Genomic DNA, 26,234 nt, shown 5'->3' with positions numbered 1-26,234 from the left:
GAATTTAAGCCAATCCTTGTACAAATCAACTTTGTATTTGTCTTCTACAAATCTTTGTTGACTTCTACTAACTCTTTTTCTCAAAACTTTATTGTACTCAAATTTGTTTTTAATAGTTTTCCTTAACCAAGTAAACTACTATAAACAAAAACGTACATATAAGTTTCCATATATAACACGTACGCCGCCACTTGCATACCTGCTTCAATATTTCACAGGAACATGTTGCACTACCTGTTCAACTCAATTTTGCCATATTCAAAATCTCAAGATTAACAAAGGTGAAATAAGTTATGTGGATATTAGTTAAACATGTATTGAAGTGATAAATCACATATTTACCCTATTAATTTATTTTATTATTTTTAATTGGAAACTTTATTGTTTTCCTTTATTATTTTTATTTCTTTTATATATTTAGATCATTTTTATTTCTTTTAAAAAAATTTAATTGAAAACTTTATTGTTTCCTATCAACATGTGTTGTTTTTTTAAAATTATAAATAGCTTATTTTCATTTCTTTTTATATACTTACCGTTTTGATTGATTTATGTATATATAAATATTTTTTTAATATTAAAAATTGATTGTATAATTTTTTACGATACATATGCTAATCAAATGTTAGCATTATTTGTTATTCAATATATTTCACGTTTTATTAGCATGTATTATTATTTTATAAATAATATATATTAATAATTTACAACAAGTTTAATATTCAATTGTTAATAATTCATGTATTGTAATCTCTAAACTATGCATAAATAATACCTGATTAACTAAACCTTGCATAGTTAGTACATGCATAATTAATACTTGCATAACTAAACCTTGCATAGCCTAATATCTGCATAACTTTAAACGTTAACCAAACAGCCCTTAAAGAGGATTAAATTTGTGTGTGGAAAGAAAAATTTGTCCTACTATTTTGGAATGAGTTATATTGCAGCCCACTGCAATGAGGGGCAGAATTTAATGAATGGGCAGTTAAAAAGAAAAAAGCATATGGTATGAACTAAATAATCTTTTTTTTTTTTTTGCTAATGAGGAGCATGATTTAATAAATGATCAACTAAAAAAAAAGTATATAGAGCAAATAATTCAAGAAAAATTGTTTCCCTTTTTACTGATGATCATCTTAACCCACTACGCAAATGAAGGGCATAATTTAATGAATGATCAACTAGAGAAAAGTATATGGTGCAAATAATTCAAGAAAATCGTTTTCATCTATACTGAGGATCATCTTAACCCACTACTCAAATAAGGAAAAAAATGTAGTGAAAATAATTCAAGAAAAGCACTTTCCCTTTTAGTCAGGGCATTCTTTAACGTCCTATTTAAAAAATAGTTATACTTTTCAGTTTTAAAAAACATGTAAAAAGTAAAAAAAATAATCTGAAGAAGTCCAACGAGTAATCATTATATTGAAAGAACATAATGCTATTTCGAAATTGTTATATTAGCTTATCGAATTTGTGAGCAAGATTTATTGTTCCAACTTTATTTTATGGATATTGACAATATGAAATTGTTCAATCGATAGGTTTCCTATGCTATGATGTAAAACACTTTTGGATAGTGGGAAAACATTTGATCCACTATATATGATTTAATTATTTGTTGGTGAGCTGTTATTTTCCTTCTGGACCCTATTCTGAAATTGAGATTTGTCAAACGTTAAAATTTTGAAGCTCCAAGGTATGCATGGTTCACTAATTCAACCAAATTTTGATCCTTATCATTTTTATTTTTATTAGCCAAATATTCTCTTAATTAGGTGTTTTTCTGTCAAATTTCTTGCTAACTCCAATTCTTTTTCACCTTCTATAGCAAAAAATGAAGCTTCATACAAATATAACATCCCTTTTGAATCCTCATTACTAAAACCAACCGTATTGTCATAGATGTTTCATCAAAGATTTCTGCAATCAAAACAAGACTTATATCATATGATTTGAATTCGAAATACAAAAATATCTCAAAATTTTAGACAAAATGATTTTCTTGAGGCCACTATTGAAAAAACATGTCCCCCCATTATGTAGGTGGATTAAATTTGTCTGCACCTCTGTGGAAAGAAAAATTTATCCAACTACTCTGAAATATGTTATCTAGCCCCTAGGAAAATGAGGGGTGTTAGAAGTCTTATTGTTTTGAAAGATGGCAAAATAGCGAGGAACAGGTTGTAACAATGTACATGTAACAAATGTGTCAACTTGTGCTCAAAACTATAACAAATGCGTTCGAATCTGCATAGTATGAGTACACGATTTCAACAAGTACGAGTTCAATTGGGATTCATTAATAACAAAGCTGAAGGTGAAATTTATTTAAGGAAATTATGTTTTCTTATTTAAATAAAAGAAGTGTGCTTTCTTATTTATTTAAGGAAATTTTATACGAAGGACTTTTATTATGCAATGAGGAATTCTACGGGAAGGAGTTAAACAAGAATTTGAAGACATGACAAAATCAAGGAGTTGAGGAGATGTAATCTATAAATATGGCGATAGTTTCACTTATGAAGATTGCGCATTTACTTAGAGAGAAGATCAAAACTGTAGGATTCGTCTAACAAGTTTGAGAAACTTGACGGACGGTAGAAGACTTAAATCTGGAGGGTTTTGTCTTGGGTAGCTAGGAATTAGAGTTTATAATTTCTTAGTTAGGAATTAGAGTTTATAATTCCTTAGGTTACAGAGCGTTGTAATCGTTATATTGTTTGAAGTTTATAAATAATACAAAGTATTGTTCGAATTAATTATAAGTTTCAAACAAACAGAAACATATTGTCCGTACATGTTTCTTAGAAAAATTCAGGAGGATAAAAATCCAACAAGGGGCATAATTTAATGAGCGGTCAGCCAAAAAGATAAATGCATATGGTGCAAATTATAATCTAGAAAAAGGCAATGTAAATTTGAATAAGTCAGGCTAAAAAGTTTTGGATACTAAATGGATATAAGAACAAAATATTTAATAAAATAGAACCTTGTGAAACAATGTTAAATCCATGTTATCTCAAGAGCCTAAATTCGAGAGCTTTAGCATACAAGTGATCTCTTTTGCTATCTTTGTCACTTAAATTATTCAGAATACTGGAAATTTCATCTTCAAAGTGATAAGATAATCCAAGCCTTTGCAGATTATCAATAATCTCCAACTGCTCCAATTGCTTCATGTTACGATCACTAAGCATAATCTTGACTTCCATCTTCAGCTCATTGCGGCTTCTAATGAATTTCTCGTCCTACATAAATAGATTAGGGTAAAAAATAAATTAAAAGATGTAAAATATGTAATACAAAGTTTTGTTGAATAAGTTGCTAATAACAGAATAATGATTCTTTAGTGATTGAATATGATTATAGTCCCGTATAGAAGGTTGATAATTTCCAGATCGTCTAATTGGGGAATTAGATATGCAGGATTTTGAAACCTCAAATTTCGAAATTAAATTTGGTTTGCTAATAAACATTGATGCAGAGATAATCATGATTGTGTTCCATTGTCATTTCCAGTTTATGTCAACTAGCCATATGTGTAAAGTATATACATGAGCTTACCATTTTGCTATATATAGCCTATTAGAATTAGTAGTTTATTACACATAAGTGCTAAGGTGGAATTAAAGAGCTTTGCTGACGAGTTTGACGGAAGTAGCTTTATGTGAAATATTTTAGGCTTAACTCACACCCGAAAAGCTAGTTTTTGGGGTTTGAATTAGGCCTAAAACCTAATTTCAGATGGTATCAGAGCAGGTTCGTCTCACCCGATGCTAAGCACTGTGCTTGAGGTGGGATGTTAAAGAATGACAAAAGTCTACATCGGTGGTTAATGAGATGAGTGGACTTTTTATAAGAATTGTGTATTCTTCCTCCCTTTAAGTTAACTTTTGAGGTGTGAGTTAGGCCTAAAACCTAATTTCTATATTAAGAATATTTAAGTAATTGTTCAAGAATCCAACGTACTATATTTTTTATAATTCAAAATGTATTAACTCATAATCTTAATTAGATCCTTTGCTCTAACGTGTACTTTTTATTAAGAAGCTTGAGCTTCATAACAATGGAACTTCATAACAATGGCAGTCACAAGCAACAATAACTAGAGCTAGAATCAATGAAGATGATCTTGTAGAATGCAAAGCTTGACTTGATCTTATGCATTAGTAGAGTATTTATAGATTACATAGAAGCATCTAGATGATTTAAAATTGTAACTAACTATGCACATTTAAAACATGTGATAACTAACTTTCTAACTAACTTTCATAACTAATTAAGCTAACTAATTGTATAATGCAAAGTAATATTCAATACCCCCCCCCCCCCTCAAGTTGGAGGTGAAGACAACACTGCCAACTTGTCAAGAATGGAAGAATGTTTGATCCCTGTTAAAGCCTTTGTCAATATGTCAGCCAACTGATCTTGTGTGGAAATGTGATGTAATGAGATAAGTCCTTGTTGTAGAACATGTCTCACAAAGTGACAATCTACCTCAATGTGCTTGGTTCTTTCGTGAAAAACAGGATTCTTGGCTATGTGTAAGGCTGATTGACTGTCACAAAACACTGAGATAGGTTTTGAATAAGGAACATCCAATTCAGTAAGTAATCGACTAAGCCAAACTAATTCACCAACTACTTTCCTGAGTGATCTGTATTCAGCCTCTGCTGATGATAAGGAGATGGTTTCTTGCTTCTTTGATTTCTAGCTAATTGGACTGCCACCAAGTAAAACAATGAATCCACTCACAGATCTTCTGGAATCTGGACATGAAGCCCAGTCTGAAGATGAAAAGCAACCTGTAAGTGTGGCTCTCTAGGATCCTGCATGAACTGGCTTAAGTGCTGTACACTAAAAGCAATATCCAACCTTGTGTTTGTAAGAAAGTTAAGCTTTCCAACTAATTTTCTGTAGTAAGTACTGTCATTTAGAGCTGAGCCCTCCTTAGCTCTTAGCTTTGTGTTTGGATCAAGAGGGGAAGACAAGGAAGTCATATTTAGACAATCATACTCCTTCAACAAGTCAAGTACAAATTTTCTTTGTGAGATAATGATTCCCTGAGCCGTGTGAAGCACCTCCATCCCCAAGAAATAATGAAGTAATCCCAAATCCTTGATTTTGAACTTGTTGTGTAGATAAACTTTCAGGTCTGTTATTTCATCCACATCAGTTCCTTTAAGGACTATGTCATCAACATACACAGCCACATAAACTGTTGAGTTTAGTGTCTTCTTGTAGAATAGAGAATAATCATACATGGAGTGAGCATATCCCCTAGAACATAAAGCCTCAGTGAGCTTAGCATACCATTGTCTGCTGGCCTGCTTGAGTCCATAAAGGGACTGTCGCGCCCCATTTTCGCGGAAAACGGGTTTTGTGCGCGACCTAACAACTCTTTTGGGATTTCGAGTTTTTTGGAGTCGCCACCTAACGAATTAAGGCGCGTTAGGGCACCTATCTAACCTAACTAAGTCTAACTAAAGTCAAAGGGCCAGAGATTAGGGTAAGGGTTCAAATTACCTCGAGGGGAAGGTGTTAGGCATCCCTCGAGGTCCACAAGTGTGGGTCCCGGCCGTATCTCATGCAATCTATGTGGGGGTACAAGTAGCAATCAAGGTCGTTTATTAATTTATTTAATCTTACTAAGTGATAACAAATACGAAACAATTAAGACTATTATTCTTATTTATTTAGATATGTAAAGCTAGGTGATGACAATAAATAAACAATTAAGCTCATTTTATTTATTTTTGACATACGACACTATGTTATAGACAAAATTGGCAAATATTAAGCAATTAGTATGTGCAAAAGTAAAGTTAAAAATTGATAAGTTTATGAATAGGAATTTTTATTTTTTTTTAAAAATGTTTATTTCTTTATAGGGATGATGCCACGATATTATTGATCGTGCTCCTCCACCATAGAAACAATTTTGATTTGAGGTCGGTCTAAAAAATTTATGTTTTTAACAAATGATTTAAAATATTTAGTTCACACGTAGGCACATAAACAATTACATATAAATGCACATAATTCTTTTTGAAGTTCATGGGAAGTGGTACTTCCGGGGACGCATCGGTTTAAAAATTGGAACTAGACCTCATAGTTCCTTTGACTTTCCCACTAACGATAGGTTAGGAGATAGTACTTTATTTTTTTTAAAAATAATGTCACAATCAATCCAAAATTTCAAAGGAAGATTGAATAATGACTTTTAAGAAAATTATGTTGCAAAATTTTATAAGTACTAAAACTAGTAGAACATTAAGATGGTAAATTTATTAAATGCAAAGGTTTTAAGACGAAGCCAAATAATTTGTTAAATGCATGACATGATTTAGCATCATAAAAATTTAAGAAAATAACATATTTTGCAAAAATCTTCATTTTTATGAGTTTATTTACAAGCCTATAGACATGATTTCTAGGTGTAAAAAGTAACACATATATGCATAATTTTGTAAATGGTATGAACAAATTAAACCTTAGACATGGTTTCTACATGATAAGACAAATGAGAATTTATAATATTTTAACATCTAACAACCTACTAGATTTATTAGGATTTGATTTTAACATTTAAAAATTAATGGACTCTAGTTCTTATTTTTTTAAGGCTTGTTAACAAAAACGTCAAGCAAATTGAAAATTGATTAGATTATAACACCTACAAATATCAAATCTAGGTGGTTAAAGACAAACCTATAGGCATGATTTCTAAAAAAAATAATGAGCAAGTAAGCATATAAATCCCCCTCCCCTAGACGACCCCCAAATAACTTTATTATATGATCTTAGGGTTACAATTGTTACAACATTCGAATAAATAAAATAGCGGAAAAAATAAAATATATAGACATATATACATTCAAACAAATAAACAAATCCTTCTTCAGTTAATCTTCAACTTGAACTTCAAATATGAAACCTGTTAAACAAAACAAAATGATTCACCTTGTACTCGAACAAAGCAGGAAAATAGCGGAGAAAAGCACTTGAATATTTGCCGAAATATTAATATATTGTTAAAGTAGCAAGAGAGCAATGAGAGAAGGGAGAGTGATGAGAGAATTTTTGGTTGAAAGTGAATGGGTATCTTTTAGAGAATGAGAGGAGGGGGTCCTTTTTATATAACAAAGAGGGGTAACAAATAAGGGGAAAAATGTTTAAAGGAATCAATTAATTATCACATTTTCCTTATTTTAAAGGAGAGCCAAATCAGAAAATTTTAAAATATTTCATTACCAAATATAAACAAGTATATAATAACGAATAGGAAAATAGTAATATTTTCCCTTAAATAAAGAAGAGACAAATCATATTTTTTTTAAAAATATTTCATTACCAAAAATAAATAAGTAAGAAATACAATTAGGAACATTAACATTATTTTCCTTAAATAGTGAAGATCCAAATTAAACTATTTTAAATTATAATTTTCCAGCTATAGGAGTAGTAAGAATCTATATAATATGCAATTAACGGAAGAAGGATCAATTAAGTTATAATAAAAGGGAGGAAATTAACACAATTATTTATTTATTTCTTTTATTAAAAATCCAATGCCAAGTTACTGTTAATCAACATTGCACATGTTTAACTCAAGGGAAATTATTTTAGGGAAGACAATATCACATAACTTAAAGTCAAAGCCAACATACAACTTCATATAATTTTTACCGTATATAGACAACTAATAATCAACCACACTTAATAAAGTAAAGTCAAGTCAGAAATTGCAAACTCATTTAATTTTTATTTTTTTTTAAAAAAAACGAATCAAATCTAAGCTAAAGGAATGATCCTTCAAAGAGTGAGTTATCACTCCCAATTAATAGCTGAAACCAGGCACCATCAATCACAATAATATTGGAACCCATAATATGTAATATGTAGGAAAATAGCTAAGTTAACCGTCATTCCAAGTCAAAATGGACAATATTTCAATTACACACCAAGTCTAAAAATCAGAAAATCACAGATTTAAGATCAAGATAACATGCATAAAATTTATTCATTCAGGCAGTCAGACAACCAATTTTGTAGAAGAAGAACAAATCTATTAAAAGGTGAAATGATATTTTAGGAAAAGATTACCCGGACGGATCTGTTGAGATCCGTCATTTCGATCAAAACCCGGTCTATCACCGGAGTTTTTTGGCTGAAGATGCTATGATTTTGTTGTTGTTGCTGTGTTGTTTCGTAGCTATTGCTGCTCCTGGTCCTAGAAAATGAAAGAGGAAAAAAGGAAGGAGAAGAGAGGATAATACTTACCGGAGTTCCGCCATCTCCGTGCAGCTGCTGGCCAGATTCGCTGCTCGAGCGTTGCCATTCGAAGCGGGCTGTGCAGGGCTACTGGTCTTGTTGTCTTTGCCAGCGGGAGCTTCTGCCAACAATGGTGACCCTCGCGATCGGCTGCTGGACGAAGCAAATGTTGCTGCTCACCTAGCGCTGCTATCATTGCTATTGATTGCCTCGCTTGGCACTACTGCTTCTTTGAGAAAAAGAGAAGAAGAGGAGACAGGGAGAGGGAGAAGCACAGAGATGAGAGGAGAACAGCGAGGGGGACGCAGCCTGGCGGAAGAGAGGAGATGGAGAAGATGGAAGTTGCCGGTGGAGTTGGGAGGGGGAGAGAGAGAGAAAAGCGGTTGATCTGAGGGAGAAGAGAAGAGAAGGAGGGAGAATTATTTTTAGGGATTAGAGTCCTTTGGTGTTGAAGAAAGAGAATGGGAGATTTAATCACAACCGTCGATTTAGATAGAGATGAAGGGTTAGGATTCGATCTAGGATTTATTAATTAAATAGACGGATGAGATCAAAAGATGATTTCTTGAAATAAGATGAGTTAGATACGGAATGGCTAAAATTGCAATAACATTTGGCTAGAATTGGAATGAAAGAGAGGCTATGATTGTAATAAAACTCTAATTCATGTGGCTAGAATTGGAAGAAATTGGAATAGAATAGGCTAGAATTTAAAATTTAAGGAAAGTGTAGGAATTACTATTTAATTAAAATACTACATATATTAAAATATTTTTTATGTAATTGAAAATCATTTAAATTTTAACATTTGAAATTCATTAATAATTTTAAAATATTTTAATAATATTTACGATAATTTTATAGAATAAAACATACTAAAATATATGACTTTCAAGCAAAGTCGATTAAAAATTCTAAAATTTAAAATACGTATTTAATCGAATAGTATTTCTAAAAAGTTCAAAGGTCGGTCAAAATTGGGTGTCAACAGCTGCCCCTTGGTTGATTGAGAATGAAGAATGAATTGTCAGGCAGCCAACGTTGACTTAGTAGCCGATTTTGTCCGACCGACGAGAGATGTCAGTTGGATCAATTAAAACGATATAGAGTTGAAAAAAGGTACGACCGAGACGTTGGTTTTAAGTCGCCTACATATCTCTGGTTATACGAGAATCAGGTCGTGTGTAGTTCTAGATTCAAGAGCAAATGAAACTCTTAAAAATTGAAAGAGCGCTAAGGTATTTGAAAGGCACGATATTGGCTTGAATGGATAAGAATAGAGTAACGAGAAAAGAGAGATTGAGAGGCTAAAAGAGTATGACAGAGAATCGAGAAGAGCATGATAGAGTAAGGCTATCAGCCTTTGAGCGAGGGTTCGGAGTATGAAAAACGAAGAATTGATAGGGTCATTGTTGTGATAGAGGATAGCGTGAAAATTGTAATCAAGGGCGATCGATCATATCTGCAAATTCTAGATAAAATGTTAGCTTATAAATAGATAAAGTATGACCAATAATAATAAAATATGAGTTCTAAATAGAAAAGAGGTGATAAAAAGCGTATCTGTTTGAGACGTACTGCAAACCTTGATTGTCTGTAACTTCTTGAAGGATTGAACCCATCTCTGAAGAATGACGTCAAACTCCAATAGATTTGATACTATAAAGATATAACAGTATAGACGAAAATATCTAGTTATAAGGAAAGTCTAAACGTCATTTTAAGGCAGACGAGCCTAAGTGTCGTTTTAAGGCGGACAACCTAAATATCTTATAAAGCGGACGAACATAAATGTATTATGAGGCGGACAAGCCTAGATGTCCTTTTTAAGGTGGACGACCTAAATGTCCTATAAGATGGACTAACCTAAATGTCGTTTTAATGCGGACGAGCCTAAATGTCGCATTGTAAGGCGGACGAGCCTAGATGTCACATTGTAAGGCGGACGAGCCTAGATGTCGCATTGTAAGGTGGACGAGCCTAGATGTCGCATTGTAAGGCGGACGAGCCTAGATGTCGCATTGTAAGGCGGACGAGCCTAGATGTCGCATTGTAAGGCGGACGAGCCTAGATGTCGCATTGTAAGGCGGACGAGCCTAGATGTCGCATTGTAAGGCGGACGAGCCTAGATGTCGCATTGTAAGGCGGACGAGCCTAGATGTCGCATTGTAAGGCGGACGAGCCTAGCTGTCGCATTGTAAGGCGGACGAGCCTAGCTGAAGACATAGAAAGTCACAGTGGCGAGTTGAATCCGAAGATATCTTCATGGTAGCCTGAATGATAGCGAAACAATAGTTCGAGTAGCCAAGAATTTGTTGTAGCCTTTGTGTGTAAGCAAAGGAACAGCCGTTCAGAAGGCGACTTTGTCTGTAATCTGCATAACTGTAACTTGTAGTAGAGTAATTAGAGCAAAATAAGCGGTGAATGTAAACATGATGCAATTTCCCATATAGACCATGAATGTTTGCCTTAAGACCATGCAAGATGATGTCTTAGGCTATGGTGTCTAGGGCCATGATACGTGAAATGTATCCTCAGATCATGAAATGTTGTCTGCAGGCCATGAAGATGACGCCTTTAGACTATGACACCTTCGGATTATGATAGGAAGAAATTAAACCCTTAGGCCATGATATGATGTCCGCAGGCCATGAGGATGATGCCTTTAGACTATGACGCCTTAGGAACATGATATGCATAAAATAAGTCCTCAGGCCATGACATGAAGTCCGCAGGCTATGAAAGATGATGCCTTTGGAGGATGACGCCTTTGGGATATCAGTAATGAGTAAAGAGAGCGTATCTGTTTTTGACATCTGTTGATACTTATGACTTGATTTGATTCGGGCACATGTAAAATTCGAGCACGATGCAATCTTGAGCTTATGCAAACTTCGGGCACAATGAAGTCTCGGGCACAATGCGATAATGCATTTCTTCGGGCACATGCAATATCGAGCACAATGCAATGATGCACTTCTTCAAGCACAATATAATATCGGGCACATGCAGTATCGAGCATATGTAATGGTGCATTTCTTCGAGCACATAAAATATCGAGAGCATGCAATAATGCAATTCTTCGAGCATAAGTCAATATTGGGCATATGCGATGATGTGTTTCCTCGGGCACATGAAATATCGAGCACATGCAATGATGCATTTCTTCGGGCACATAAAATATCGAGCGCATGCAATAATGCGGTTCTTCGAGCATAAGTCAATATTGGGCATATGCGATGATGTATTTCCTCGGGCATATGATATATCGAGCACGTGCAATAATGTGTTCCTTCGGGCTCATGCGATATCAAGCACATGAAATGATGCATTTCGGCATTCTCGGGCATAACATAATGATGTAGTTCTTTGAGCATAGGGTGATATCAAGCGTAGGTGCGAAATGATGCAATATCGGGCATAACGTAATTTGTCAGCACAGTAGTTGCTTGAGGGCATACAGTAGCTTGGGCGTCCGCCTTATTGGAAGGATAGAGTGTCATATGTCGGGCTCAAATGTTGTGATGTTGATTGTTGCAGTTGCCTTTGTATATGTACCTGTATTTTCTACATTCAAAGAAAAATAGTTAGTTTAAACGGGGGAAGGTTGATCTGTATCCGTGATTTGGCGCAGCGTGCTCCTTTGGCTTGCCATCCACACCTCTTCGAGCGTCCTTTTTTTTTCATAAAAAGAAAGGGAAAAAGAGAGAAAAGATAATAATAATAAAAACAAAAACTTTCAAAGATTTTGAAATTATCATTTAATAAAAGCTGATGTCGAATCTTTGACCATGGCATAGGTTGAGACTTTACAACGTCTGACTCAAAAGTGGAGCTATCATTTAATCTTCGTTGTAAGCTGACTGCTTGTTGAGAAGAAACTTTTGGTGAAATTTTGAGTTTACTCAAAATTTCTGCCCCAGTATGAAGATGTGCCAGGAGAAGTCTTGATGGAATTTTTGAGATCCTCTCAAAAATTCTGCCCCAGTTATCAGTAGAAAAGGGGGAAATGAAAGTTTTATTTATAATAAGACCGAACCCCATAGGAGCGCCTACGTATCCCCTCTTAAATGGGAATCAGGTCTGACGTAGTTCCAAATTATAAAAGAGCATGAATCAATCTCTAGATGTAATACTTTTTCACAGAATCTGAATTGATAGGTTTTGGCCAAACTTCTCCATCCATTTCTGCAAGTATGAGGGCTCCGCCTGTCAGTACTCGAGATACTATGTATGGACCTTGCCAATTTGGTGAAAATTTACCCTTTGCCTCATCTTGATTTGGAAAAATCCGCTTCAAAACCAGTTGCCCAGGTGAGAAATGTCTGGGTTTAACCTTCTTATTGAAAGCTCTGGCCATTCTATTCTGATAGAGCTGACCATGACAAATGGCGTTAATTCTTCTTCCATCTATTAATGCCAAATTCTCTGCCCGACCTCGTATCCAATCAGCATCACTCAACTTTGCTTCTTGGATGATCCTTAGGGAAGGTATCTCAACTTCGGCGGGTATCACAGCTTCGGTGCCGTATACTAAGAAGTAAGGTGTGGCCCCTGTGGAATATTTGATTGTGGTATGATACCCCAGCAATGCGAAAGGTAACTTTTCCTGCCAGTGTTTGTGATTATCGATCATCTTGCGCAATATCCTTTTGATGTTTTTGTTTGCCGCCTCAACAGCCCCATTCATCTGTGGCCTGTATGCTGTAGAGTTTCGATGACTGATCTTGAACTTCTCACACATTGATCTCATCAGGTCACTGTTTAGGTTGGTGCCGTTATCGGTGATGATTGACTCAGGAATTCCAAACCTACAAATAATGTTGTTTTTGACAAAGTCATCCACAACTTTCTTTGTCACTGATTTATGGGAGGTGGCCTCAACCCACTTGGTGAAATAGTCAATTGCAACAAGAATGAATCTGTGCCCGTTGGATGCTGTTGGCTCGATTGGACCAATGACATCCATGCCCCATGCTGCGAACGGCCAAGGTGAACTAGTGACATGGAGTTCGTTGGGAGGTACTCGAATCATATCTGCGTGAGTCTGACATTGATGGCATTTCTGGACGTAGCGAATGCAGTCTGTCTCCATAGTTAGCCAATAATATCCTGATCTCAGAATCTTCTTTGCTAATGTAAAACCGTTCATGTGAGGGCCACAGGTTCCTGCATGTATCTCTTCGACCAGCCTGCGAGCCTCTCTTGCTTCGACGCATCTTAGCAGTCCCAAATCGGGAGTTCTCTTATAGAGTATTTCCCCACTTAAGAAGAATTGGGTTGCTAACCTTCGAATTGTACGCTTTTGTACACTTGTTGCATCTTCTGTGTATTCACCACTCTTCAAATATCTTCTAATGTCATCATACCAGGGCTTTCCATCAGGATCTTCCTCAACATGGAAACAATAAGCTGGTTGTTCATGTATATGAATGTGAATAGGATCGATGTAATTGTCATCAGGGTGTCGAATCATAGAAGACAGAGTGGCTAAGGCGTCTGCAAATTCATTTTGGACCCTTGGTACATGTCTAAATTCTGTTTTGACAAACCTTTTACATAGCCTGTGCACGCACTCCAAATATGGTAACAACTTTCGATTTTTTGTTGCCCAATCACCTCGAACCTGATGGATCAATAGGTCTGAATCCCCTATTATTATCATTTCCTGGACATCCAAGTCGATCGCCCGTCGGAGACCTAGTATGCAGGCTTCGTATTCGGCCATATTATTTGAGCAAAGGAATCTGAGTTTTGCTGATACTGGATAATGTTGCCCGGTGGGTGAGATCAAAACAGCCCCAATGCCGCATCCATTCAGATTTTTAGCTCCATCAAAAAACATTCTCCATCCATCATATTCTTCAGAAATGTCCTCTCCTACAAACGCCACCTCTTCATCTGGGAAGTAGGTCTTCAGCGGTCTGTAATCATCGTCCACGGGATTCTCTGCCATATGGTCTGCTAATGCCTGTGCTTTCACTGCTTTTTGCGTGACATACACTATGTCAAACTCACTCAACAGTATCTGCCATTTTGCCAGTTTACCTGTGGGCATAGGCTTTTGAAAGATATACTTCAAAGGATCCATCCTTGAAATCAGATAAGTGGTATGTGATGAGAGGTAATGTCGTAACTTTTGGGCAACCCATGTTAGAGCACAACAGGTACGCTCTAATAGAGAGTATCGGGCTTCGCACGATGTGAACTTCTTGCTCATATAGTATATTGCTTGCTCCTTCCTCCCTGTTTCATCGTGTTGTCCCAAGATGCAACTGAAAGCATTATCCAATACTGAAATATACAAAAGTAATGGTCTACCTGACTCTGGTGGCACCAATACAGGAGGATTGGATAGATAGTCTTTGATCTTGTCAAATGCCTGTTGACATTCACTTGTCCATTTCACTGCAGCATCCTTTTTTAACAGTTTGAAGATAGGTTCACAGATGACAGTAGACTGAGCAATGAAACGACTGATGTAGTTAAGTCGCCCCAAGAAACTCATTACCTCCTTCTTGTTCTTTGGTGGGGGAAGATCACGAATGGCTTTGATCTTTGACGGGTCCAATTCTATACCTCGACGACTGACAATGAAGCCTAAAAGCTTTCCAGCAGGCACACCGAAGACACATTTTGCCGGATTCAGTTTCAGATTGTACTTGCGTAGCCTGGCAAAGAATTTCCGTAAATCCTCCAAATGATTTAAACTTTCCTTTGATTTGATGATGACATCATCCACATAAACCTCAATTTCCTTATGGATCATGTCGTGAAACAAAGTAGTCATCGCTCTCATGTACGTAGCTCCAGCGTTCTTTAGTCCAAAAGGCATCACTTGTAGTTATAGACGCCCCACGGCGTGATGAAAGCGGTTTTCTCAGCGTCGTCTTTGTGCATCTCGATTTGATGATAGCCGGCAAAGCAATCCACAAATGACTGAGTTTCGTGCTTAGCACAATTATGAATCAGTATGTGTATGTTTGGTAACGGAAAGTTATCTTTAGGGCTAGCTTTATTGAGATCTCGGTAATCCACGCAAACTCTGACCTTGCCGTCTTTCTTGGGCACTGGAACGACATTTGCAAGCCAAGTTGGGTATTCTGTCACTTGGAGTATCCCAACATCTAATTGCTTTGATACTTCTTCTTTGATTTTCAAACTCATCTCGGGCTTGTATTTTCTCAGCTTCTGTTTTACCGGAGGACATGCTGGATCAGTGGGTAGTCGATGGGCTACGATTGCAGTACTTAACCCTGTCATGTCTGCGTAGGACCACGCGAAAATATCCTTATTCTCTATGAGAAACTTGGTATACTCTTTCTTGTCTTCTTTTGTCATATGGATGCTTACTCGGGTTTCTTGTATCACCTCTGCATTTCCCAAATTCACCACTTCTGTCTCTACCAAATTTGGATTGGGTTTTTCCTCGAATTCCTCAACCCTTTTGATTAACTCCTCGGGAACCTCATTGTCTTCGACTTCTTCTAAGTCATTAAGGTTAAGCTGAGCAGTCTCATTGTATGCCACAATCTCAGATTCGACATTTTTATAATGAATTTTGCTGGTGAAAAAAAAAATAGTAAAAATTAAATACAAGACAAAAAAAACAAAAAAAAATGGGGAAAAGAACTTTATTGATAAAGATTTGAAAATTTCATAAGTCCTCATTTGAAAGCAATACATGGACGGGAATTAAAACGTTTATTAAAAACTCCTTTATTTGAATTAAAATTTGATAGAAAAACATCTTCCAAAGCTACCCAGATGCTCGACGAGGTCTGGATGGAGTCGAGGTCCAGTTGCTGACGCTGATCTTTGCCTCTTTGCTTCCACTAGGGCCCCCTTTCTCCTCCTCGTTGATCACGACGTTGCAAACTTTCCCTTCTTCTTTGGTTAGCGATAACCCCTTCAAGTCGTCTGAGATCTCATCAATATTGTCTCCCATGAAACCTGCTGATCGAAATGATTGATACAATGGCGGTATGGGTTTCTTCAATGGATAGTAGTACCCATCTCTAGGTGGTCGCCAATCGAGCCATTCTTCGGTGGTGTATTTATAACCCAAACCAAAAGTGGTGGAATGTCGAACAGGCTGTATAGGTTCGACTATCCCTTGTAATTTAGCCCCCAAACCTTTCCCAAGCTCGAAACCGAACCAGGCCATCATATCTATGATTTTTTGGCTGAACCAAGGTTGCAACTCAATATTACCAACAAGCTCCACTGTATGGTACATTTCGCCATCCATATTCTCTCTTCCTTCAATCGTGTATACAGGATGCCCTTTTTCCCCATGGACCACAACCTCTTCATAATCCCATTCAAACTTCAGGCATTGGTGAAGAGTAGATGGAACCGCTCCAGCCATATAAATCCATGGACGACCCAATAATAAGTTGTACGATGAAGGGATGTCCAAAATTTGGAAAGCTATGGGGAAAGTGACAGGACCAATGAGCATGTCCAAGGTTATCTCCCCAATAGTGCCTCTCTGAGAGCCGTCAAATGCCCTCACATTCATCTTCCATGTCTGAATTTTTGCACTATCCACACCCAGCCTCGTCAGTGTGCTCAGAGGGCAAATGTTTAAACCTGAACCTGCATCAACTAATGCTTTGTTTATCACCTTATCCTGATACTGAACCGAAATGTACAAAGCTTTATTGTGAGTTGTTCCTTCGATTGGCAGTTCATCTTTGTGAAAAGATATTTTGTAAGCCTCAAATACCTGCCCCACCATTTGGGATACCTCTCCATGAGTGATGTTGGACGGGACATAAGCTTCACCAAGGATCTTCAGAAGGGCATCTCGATGAGTTTCGGAAGATTGTAGTAACTCCAGAATTGATATTTGGGAAGGGGTTTTACTCAGCTGCTCAATGACAGAGTATTCTTTAGCTTTAACCTTTTTCCAAATACTTTGATCCTCGAGCTCTACGATTGGCGCTTTGGATTTGCTAGAGCTTCCCTGAACCAAATTTTCAGAAGTGTAAATTCTTCCAGATCTGGTGACCCCTGTTGCAACATCTGTCTCTTCCACATTTGTTTCTCTTTTGTTGTAATCCCAAGGTACAGCATGTGTGTCACATTGTGTTGGGGAGGATGCCTTATAGACAGCGAATGGTGGTCTGGGTGCAGCAACTTCTACTTCAAATGGGGCGAGTCCTTGCACTATTAGTGGTGCCTGGGCAGTGGTAGGCATGGCTTCCTCTGTTTCGACGGCCCAGATAGATTCTTCCCAATCCCAGACATCACCAGCTTCCACCATGTTGACTTGATGGTTAGGGAGAGGATTATTCGCAACATTCGGTGTAGGATCCTTCAGTTGGATGGTCTTTGTATCAATCAACATTTGAACCTTATCCTTAAGGGCTCTACAAACTTCGGTGGTGTGGCTCTTCATCCCAGAATGGTAGGCGCAGACCTTGTTAGGGTCGTACCATTTCGCGCGAACGTCCACAGGTAATGCAGGAATTGGAGAGACGTACCCAGCTTGTTTCAGTCTCTCATAAAGTTGTGCTATGGGTTCAGCCAAAGGGGTATAGGTTTTTGTAGGTCTTCTTTCATAGGAAGGTCTGTTTCGGTAATTTGGTGTTTGAGTGGGTGGTGGAGTTTGGAAGTGTGTTGGTTGAACATTATAGACAGGATATGAGGCATGCAAATATTGAGGAGGAGCATTTTGGTAATATATTGGCATGGGTTGGGGAGATATAGGGGGTGGAGCTGAGGGATGTTGAGGGTATGGGGTGTGAGGGTATGGGGATGGTGGTGGGTTTGTTGTCTTGTGCCTCAAAGGGGTCCTAGTTCCATGAACCATCATTACAGAACCTATTTTCTTTCGACTCTCTGTCATTCCACCAGATTGCAGAGCCTTGTTGGTTGCTTGTAAAGCCTCCAAGTTGATGATAGTCCCATTCTTTATGCCTTCTTCAATTCTTTCGCCTAGTTTGATGATTTCAGCGAAACTCTTTTCAGCCACCAGCATCATTCGGTCATAGTATTGTGGTTCTTGGGCACTGATGAAATAGTCTTTCATTTGAGATTCTTCCATAGGGGGTCTGGCCCTAGCCGCCTCAGACCTCCATCTTATGGCATATTCTCTGAAGGATTCACTTGGTTTCTTCTTTAGGTTCTGAATGTAAAACCAATCAGGCGCATTTTCAATATTGAAACCAAACCTATTCATGAAGTCAGTTGCCATATCAACCCATTTTATCCATTTCCGCGAGTCTTGCTCAATGTACCATGATAGGGCCTCCCCAGTAAGACTTCTCATGAACAACTTCATGAGTATCCTCTCATCTCTCCCCACCCCTACAAGTTTGTCGCAATACATTCGTAGGTGGGCTTTGGGATCCCCAATGCCATTGAACGTCTCAAACTTCGGAAGCTTGTATCCTTCGGGCAGTTCCACATCAGGATGCATGCACAGATCTTCATAGCGCAATCCTCCCAACCTTTTGTTTCCTTCCACATGTTGTACCCTGTTGGTCAAGTTGTCTAATCTCTCAGTCAGGGTTTTTATTAAGATGTCTTTCTGATGGGACTCTGACTCATGGAGGTCATGAGTCAGAGGGGCAGTTTCAACGTATATGGGATTGGGATTGTTGTTCCCAAAAGTATGTGGGATATTTGTGTTTGGGGTTGTTTCTGGGACAGTTGGTTTGGTATGTTGGTAATAGTGGTGAAATGGAAATTGGGTATTTTGGGCGTGGGGTGGTGGAAAGGCATTTGGACGAATGGGTTCAGGTGGGGATATATGGATTGGAGGATTGTCTGGCGTGGCTGTTTGATTAGGAGGATTATCTATGTTTTCTCCAAATTGGGTTCCAAGAGAGATAGACAACTTGGCCAAATCACGCATGTTGGCTACCTCTTCTTCCAATTGCGAAATCTTGCGCTCGAGTCTTAGGATAAGATTATTATGAAGTTGTCCTCCCTCAGAAGCTTCTACCCTTTCAGTGGTGCTGTTGTCGTCAACCATTTTTCCTTTGTCTTTTGAGCTTGCTCTTTGAGAAGAAGGAGAAGGGGGGGTCCCTTTTGATCGTGTATGTGCCAGGATGAAGGACAGATCAACCTTAGGAAATGGGAAAACAATAGAATCAAAAGAAAAGAGTTAGGGGTTAAGATAATATCACAATATCAACACGTTGTTTTGAAATAAACGCCCTAAATGCAAGGAACCTCGTTGAGCCAGAGGTAGGCCTAAGCGACACATAAGTGATGCATAATAATTAATTCAAGCCTTATTTGCCAATTTGGAGTTTAGAGTTAGATAATAGAACAACTTTCAATTATTGAAATAATTTCTGTTTATTACATCAATCTAAAGATAACTAAGGGGCTAGGGATAACATATGGGGAGTAAAGAGAAATAAATAATAAAAGCTTTAATCATGTTGCTCTCCAATGTTAGGCACAATCTGCTTCTTCATTTCTAGGGTAATGTCATAATCAGTGTTGAGAAAGTTGCGAGCCCATCTTCTCTCTTTTTCATCGCCAAAACCAGGAAGGCCTCCTTCGCTTAAATCTCTATGCTCTGCATCTTCTAAAAGCCATACATAATATTCAGGTGTGCAGAAGGGTCGGTGCTCTTGAACATCGATAGTTATCACATTCTTCCATCTTCGCAGTATGGTGTTCACTTGCGGTAATTCTGACCCAAAGTCATATCCATAGTGGCTCATGTGGGATCGTAGAGGTATCATTTGGATCTGTCCGAATTGTCGAAGGACTCGAAGTGGTGCGTAAGGTTGCACACCGTTCAAACCGATAAGCTCAATGAAGTAAAGTTCATTTCCTCTTATGATGGCACGTCGTGGCTTCAACCAATAATACTTCCATTGGATTTCAATGGCTGACCGCTCCTTTAGGTATGTGAACCAGTCCTCTGTTCCCACAGGGGAGATAAAATGTTTCATCCTTAGGGGATGGTTGATAATTTTGTTCCCCATAGTCCCTCTGACGATGTCTACTTTATTAGCTCTTTGGTAGAAATGTTCGACGGCCCAAAGTTGCAGCAGAAAGTTGCACCCTTCAAAGTATCTTTTGCCTTTGGTGCATGCAGTCAAAGCTCTTAGAATTTCTGCGAGTATCATAGGGACCAAGGTTTTCCCACCTCGAGCCAACATACGAACCACATAACATAAGCCGGTGTGGATCTTTCCTCCTTCTCTAGGAAAAACCAATGAGCCTAATAGGGCGACAGCGAATGCATTAAGACGATATCTTTCCCATTTTGCAGAAGAGCAAGCAAATTCTCTATGAAAGTTTTGATGACCTTCCTCATCCCCAAAGCGTGAATATAAGAACTCTAAAGAAATCCAACCTTCTTTCAGACAAAGTAGATTTGGATTATGACACATGCCCATTTGCTTCAAAAAAGATCTTGGACTTGGCTTGTGTGGAACAATCATTTCCAACTCTTTGTATGCGAGACCCATGAATCCTCCAACTTCTTCTATTGTTGGAGTTAGCTCAAAATCCCTGAACTTGAAGACTAACCTCTCAGTGTCCCAGAATTTCAACAATGCCTTGATTAAGTGACGATCTGACTCTACGGAGATCAAAGCAGTGAGGCCGCCTAACAATTCATTTGCTTCTAACTCTCGATTTTTTTGAATATCTTTCCACCAAGTCTTCAAAATGGGATTAACCTTGACCACCATTTGCGTGTTGGGAAAGTGAGGGTAAGCCATGACTCTGCAAACAAAGTAACAAACAACTTCTAAACTCCATTTTGGCAATGTTGACTTGATTTAATTATTATGATCACGTTGACACATAAATATGCAATTTGTCTAAGGGTGTTGGGGCCCTTTAGACTAGAGGGTGGCTACTAATTACATGGATTGACACCAAGGGTCAAACCTCCTAGGGCTTATGCAGCATGTATGACTTAACCAGGACTTCTAAGAGTGGTTTGACACGGACTTGAAAGGGATTCTATGCGAGAGGCTCGTGGCTTCGCGGTAGTAAAACTATCCACTACGTCCACGCATATGCCGACTCTCTATAATGGGTATTTGTATAAGATTGGAGTAGTTGTGAGAGGTGCAAAGGCACAACATCACGAGAACAAAATAAAAAAGGAAGAGGGTCCCAATTGGGGGAAGTATGAGCGGGATGCCAATTTATTAAAGCAATAAACATTTAGCATTTAAATTGGAAAACGGTAACATATAGGCAATTTATAAACAATAAATAAATAAGCATAAATAAAGAAAAGTAGACATATAAAGATATGAAAACTACGCAAATAAAGCAAGAGAATACGAGATTAAACATGTAAACAAATAAGGGGAGAGGGAAGAGGTGAAAACATGATAATAAACAATTAAGGAAAAGGGAAAGGGAGGAATATGAAGATGAGATAATAAATAGGGCAACAAAACATGGTAAGCACCTAATGAATAAAATAAACCCCACATAAATAAGCAGTTAACACGTAATGGTAAGAACCTAACATCCCCAGCGGAGTCGCCATTCTGTCGCGCCCCATTTTCGCGGAAAACGGGTTTTGTGCGCGACCTAACAACTCTTTTGGGATTTTGAGTTTTTTGGAGTCGCCACCTAACGAATTAAGGCGCGTTAGGGCACCTATCTAACCTAACTAAGTCTAACTAAAGTCAAAGGGCCAGAGATTAGGGTAAGGGTTCAAATTACCTCGAGGGGAAGGTGTTAGGCATCCCTCGAGGTCCACAAGTGTGGGTCCCGGCCGTATCTCATGCAATCTATGTGGGGGTACAAGTAGCAATCAAGGTCGTTTATTAATTTATTTAATCTTACTAAGTGATAACAAATACGAAACAATTAAGACTATTATTCTTATTTATTTAGATATGTAAAGCTAGGTTATGACAATAAATAAACAATTAAGCTCATTTTATTTATTTTTGACATACGACACTATGTTATAGACAAAATTGGCAAATATTAAGCAATTAGTATGTGCAAAAGTAAAGTTAAAAATTGATAAGTTTATGAATAGGAATTTTTATTTTTTTTTAAAAATGTTTATTTCTTTATAGGGATGATGCCACGATATTATTGATCGTGCTCCTCCACCATAGAAACAATTTTGATTTGAGGTCGGTCTAAAAAATTTATGTTTTTAACAAATGATTTAAAATATTTAGTTCACACGTAGGCACATAAACAATTACATATAAATGCACATAATTCTTTTTGAAGTTCATGGGAAGTGGTACTTCCGGGGACGCATCGGTTTAAAAATTGGAACTAGACCTCATAGTTCCTTTGACTTTCCCACTAACGATAGGTTAGGAGATAGTACTTTATTTTTTTTAAAAATAATGTCACAATCAATCCAAAATTTCAAAGGAAGATTGAATAATGACTTTTAAGAAAATTATGTTGCAAAATTTTATAAGTACTAAAACTAGTAGAACATTAAGATGGTAAATTTATTAAATGCAAAGGTTTTAAGACGAAGCCAAATAATTTGTTAAATGCATGACATGATTTAGCATCATAAAAATTTAAGAAAATAACATATTTTGCAAAAATCTTCATTTTTATGAGTTTATTTACAAGCCTATAGACATGATTTCTAGGTGTAAAAAGTAACACATATATGCATAATTTTGTAAATGGTATGAACAAATTAAACCTTAGACATGGTTTCTACATGATAAGACAAATGAGAATTTATAATATTTTAACATCTAACAACCTACTAGATTTATTAGGATTTGATTTTAACATTTAAAAATTAATGGACTCTAGTTCTTATTTTTTTAAGGCTTGTTAACAAAAACGTCAAGCAAATTGAAAATTGATTAGATTATAACACCTACAAATATCAAATCTAGGTGGTTAAAGACAAACCTATAGGCATGATTTCTAAAAAAAATAATGAGCAAGTAAGCATATAAATCCCCCTCCCCTAGACGACCCCCAAATAACTTTATTATATGATCTTAGGGTTACAATTGTTACAACATTCGAATAAATAAAATAGCGGAAAAAATAAAATATATAGACATATATACATTCAAACAAATAAACAAATCCTTCTTCAGTTAATCTTCAACTTGAACTTCAAATATGAAACCTGTTAAACAAAACAAAATGATTCACCTTGTACTCGAACAAAGCAGGAAAATAGCGGAGAAAAGCACTTGAATATTTGCCGAAATATTAATATATTGTTTAAAGTAGCAAGAGAGCAATGAGAGAAGGGAGAGTGATGAGAGAATTTTTGGTTGAAAGTGAATGGGTATCTTTTAGAGAATGAGAGGAGGGGGTCCTTTTTATATAACAAAGAGGGGTAACAAATAAGGGGAAAAATGTTTAAAGGAATCAATTAATTATCACATTTTCCTTATTTTAAAGGAGAGCCAAATCAGAAAATTTTAAAATATTTCATTACCAAATATAAACAAGTATATAATAACGAATAGGAAAATAGTAATATTTTCCCTTAAATAAAGAAGAGACAAATCATATTTTTTTTAAAAATATTTCATTACCAAAAATAAATAAGTAAGAAATACAATTAGGAACATTAACATTATTTTCCTTAAATAGTGAAGATCCAAATTAAACTATTTTAAATTATAATTTTCCAGCTATAGGAGTAGTAAGAATCTATATAATATGCAATTAACGGAAGAAGGATCAATTAAGTTATAATAAAAGGGAGGAAATTAACACAATTATTTATTTATTTCTTTTATTAAAAATCCAATGCCAAGTTACTGTTAATCAACATTGCACATGTTTAACTCAAGGGAAATTATTTTAGGGAAGACAATATCACATAACTTAAAGTCAAAGCCAACATACAACTTCATATAATTTTTACCGTATATAGACAACTAATAATCAACCACACTTAATAAAGTAAAGTCAAGTCAGAAATTGCAAACTCATTTAATTTTTATTTTTTTTTAAAAAAAACGAATCAAATCTAAGCTAAAGGAATGATCCTTCAAAGAGTGAGTTATCACTCCCAATTAATAGCTGAAACCAGGCACCATCAATCACAATAATATTGGAACCCATAATATGTAATATGTAGGAAAATAGCTAAGTTAACCGTCATTCCAAGTCAAAATGGACAATATTTCAATTACACACCAAGTCTAAAAATCAGAAAATCACAGATTTAAGATCAAGATAACATGCATAAAATTTATTCATTCAGGCAGTCAGACAACCAATTTTGTAGAAGAAGAACAAATCTATTAAAAGGTGAAATGATATTTTAGGAAAAGATTACCCGGACGGATCTGTTGAGATCCGTCATTTCGATCAAAACCCGGTCTATCACCGGAGTTTTTTGGCTGAAGATGCTATGATTTTGTTGTTGTTGCTGTGTTGTTTCGTAGCTATTGCTGCTCCTGGTCCTAGAAAATGAAAGAGGAAAAAAGGAAGGAGAAGAGAGGATAATACTTACCGGAGTTCCGCCATCTCCGTGCAGCTGCTGGCCAGATTCGCTGCTCGAGCGTTGCCATTCGAAGCGGGCTGTGCAGGGCTACTGGTCTTGTTGTCTTTGCCAGCGGGAGCTTCTGCCAACAATGGTGACCCTCGCGATCGGCTGCTGGACGAAGCAAATGTTGCTGCTCACCTAGCGCTGCTATCATTGCTATTGATTGCCTCGCTTGGCACTACTGCTTCTTTGAGAAAAAGAGAAGAAGAGGAGACAGGGAGAGGGAGAAGCACAGAGATGAGAGGAGAACAGCGAGGGGGACGCAGCCTGGCGGAAGAGAGGAGATGGAGAAGATGGAAGTTGCCGGTGGAGTTGGGAGGGGGAGAGAGAGAGAAAAGCGGTTGATCTGAGGGAGAAGAGAAGAGAAGGAGGGAGAATTATTTTTAGGGATTAGAGTCCTTTGGTGTTGAAGAAAGAGAATGGGAGATTTAATCACAACCGTCGATTTAGATAGAGATGAAGGGTTAGGATTCGATCTAGGATTTATTAATTAAATAGACGGATGAGATCAAAAGATGATTTCTTGAAATAAGATGAGTTAGATACGGAATGGCTAAAATTGCAATAACATTTGGCTAGAATTGGAATGAAAGAGAGGCTATGATTGTAATAAAACTCTAATTCATGTGGCTAGAATTGGAAGAAATTGGAATAGAATAGGCTAGAATTTAAAATTTAAGGAAAGTGTAGGAATTACTATTTAATTAAAATACTACATATATTAAAATATTTTTTATGTAATTGAAAATCATTTAAATTTTAACATTTGAAATTCATTAATAATTTTAAAATATTTTAATAATATTTACGATAATTTTATAGAATAAAACATACTAAAATATATGACTTTCAAGCAAAGTCGATTAAAAATTTTAAAATTTAAAATACGTATTTAATCGAATAGTATTTCTAAAAAGTTCAAAGGTCGGTCAAAATTGGGTGTCAACAGGGACTTGTTTAATTTGCATACCAAATTAGGAATTGGACAGCAAGTCCAGGTGGTACTTCCATGTACACTTCCTCATGTAAATCACCATGAAGGAAGGCATTGTTTATATCCAATTGATACATATTCCAACCTTGCTTTACTGCTGTGATCAACAATGCCCTGACTGTGGTCATCTTCACTACATGGGAAAAGGTTTCAGTATAATCAATCCCTGCTTGTTGTGTGTAACCTTTTACCACAAGTCTTGCCTTGAGTCTTTCTATTGTACCATCTGCCTTGTGTTTTACCTTGTACACCCACCTGCAGCCTATAGCTTTCTTTCCAAAAGGAAGTGGAACTAAATCCCAAGTGTGGTTTAAGTGTAGTGCATCAAACTCTTGTGTCATGGCAGCCTGCCATGCAGGATCAATGACAGCTTCTTCATATGAAGTTGGTTCCCTGTCAATGCAAACATTTCTAACAACATCTTGACTAGTAGGAATTAAAGCACTATGAGCCAGGTGATGGTGATTAGAGAAAAGAACCTGAAGAGAAGGGGTGGTG

The 26,234-nt window shown here is 36.8% G+C and overlaps 1 protein-coding gene across 1 annotated transcript; it reads right to left on the bottom strand.

Annotated features, from left to right (window-relative positions):
* Positions 1-15,117: 15,117 nt before the first annotated feature.
* LOC138347291 (uncharacterized) lies at positions 15,118-19,270 on the bottom strand. Its single transcript, XM_069295246.1, has 2 exons — positions 16,047-19,270; positions 15,118-15,847 (listed from the first exon to the last, which is right to left on the bottom strand). Exons 1-2 carry the CDS (start codon positions 19,268-19,270, stop codon positions 15,118-15,120), a joined length of 3,954 nt encoding a protein of 1,317 aa, XP_069151347.1.
* Between the last annotated feature and the right edge of the window lie 6,964 nt (positions 19,271-26,234).

The sequence above is a fragment of the Solanum lycopersicum genome, chromosome 1 (assembly GCF_036512215.1).
Source record: "Solanum lycopersicum chromosome 1, SLM_r2.1".
Taxonomy (NCBI): Eukaryota; Viridiplantae; Streptophyta; class Magnoliopsida; order Solanales; family Solanaceae; genus Solanum; species Solanum lycopersicum.
This window is presented reverse-complemented; position numbering and strand designations above follow the sequence as displayed.

Excerpts from the sequence above, each read along its gene's own strand:
- LOC138347291 (XM_069295246.1), bottom strand. The coding sequence starts at position 19,270 with ATGGTTGACGACAACAGCACCACTGAAAGGGTAGAAGCTTCTGAGGGA. Across the intron at positions 15,848-16,046 it reads AGACCTCGTCGAGCATCTGG|CAAAATTCATTATAAAAATG; the intron begins GTAGCTTTGGAA and ends TTTTTTCACCAG.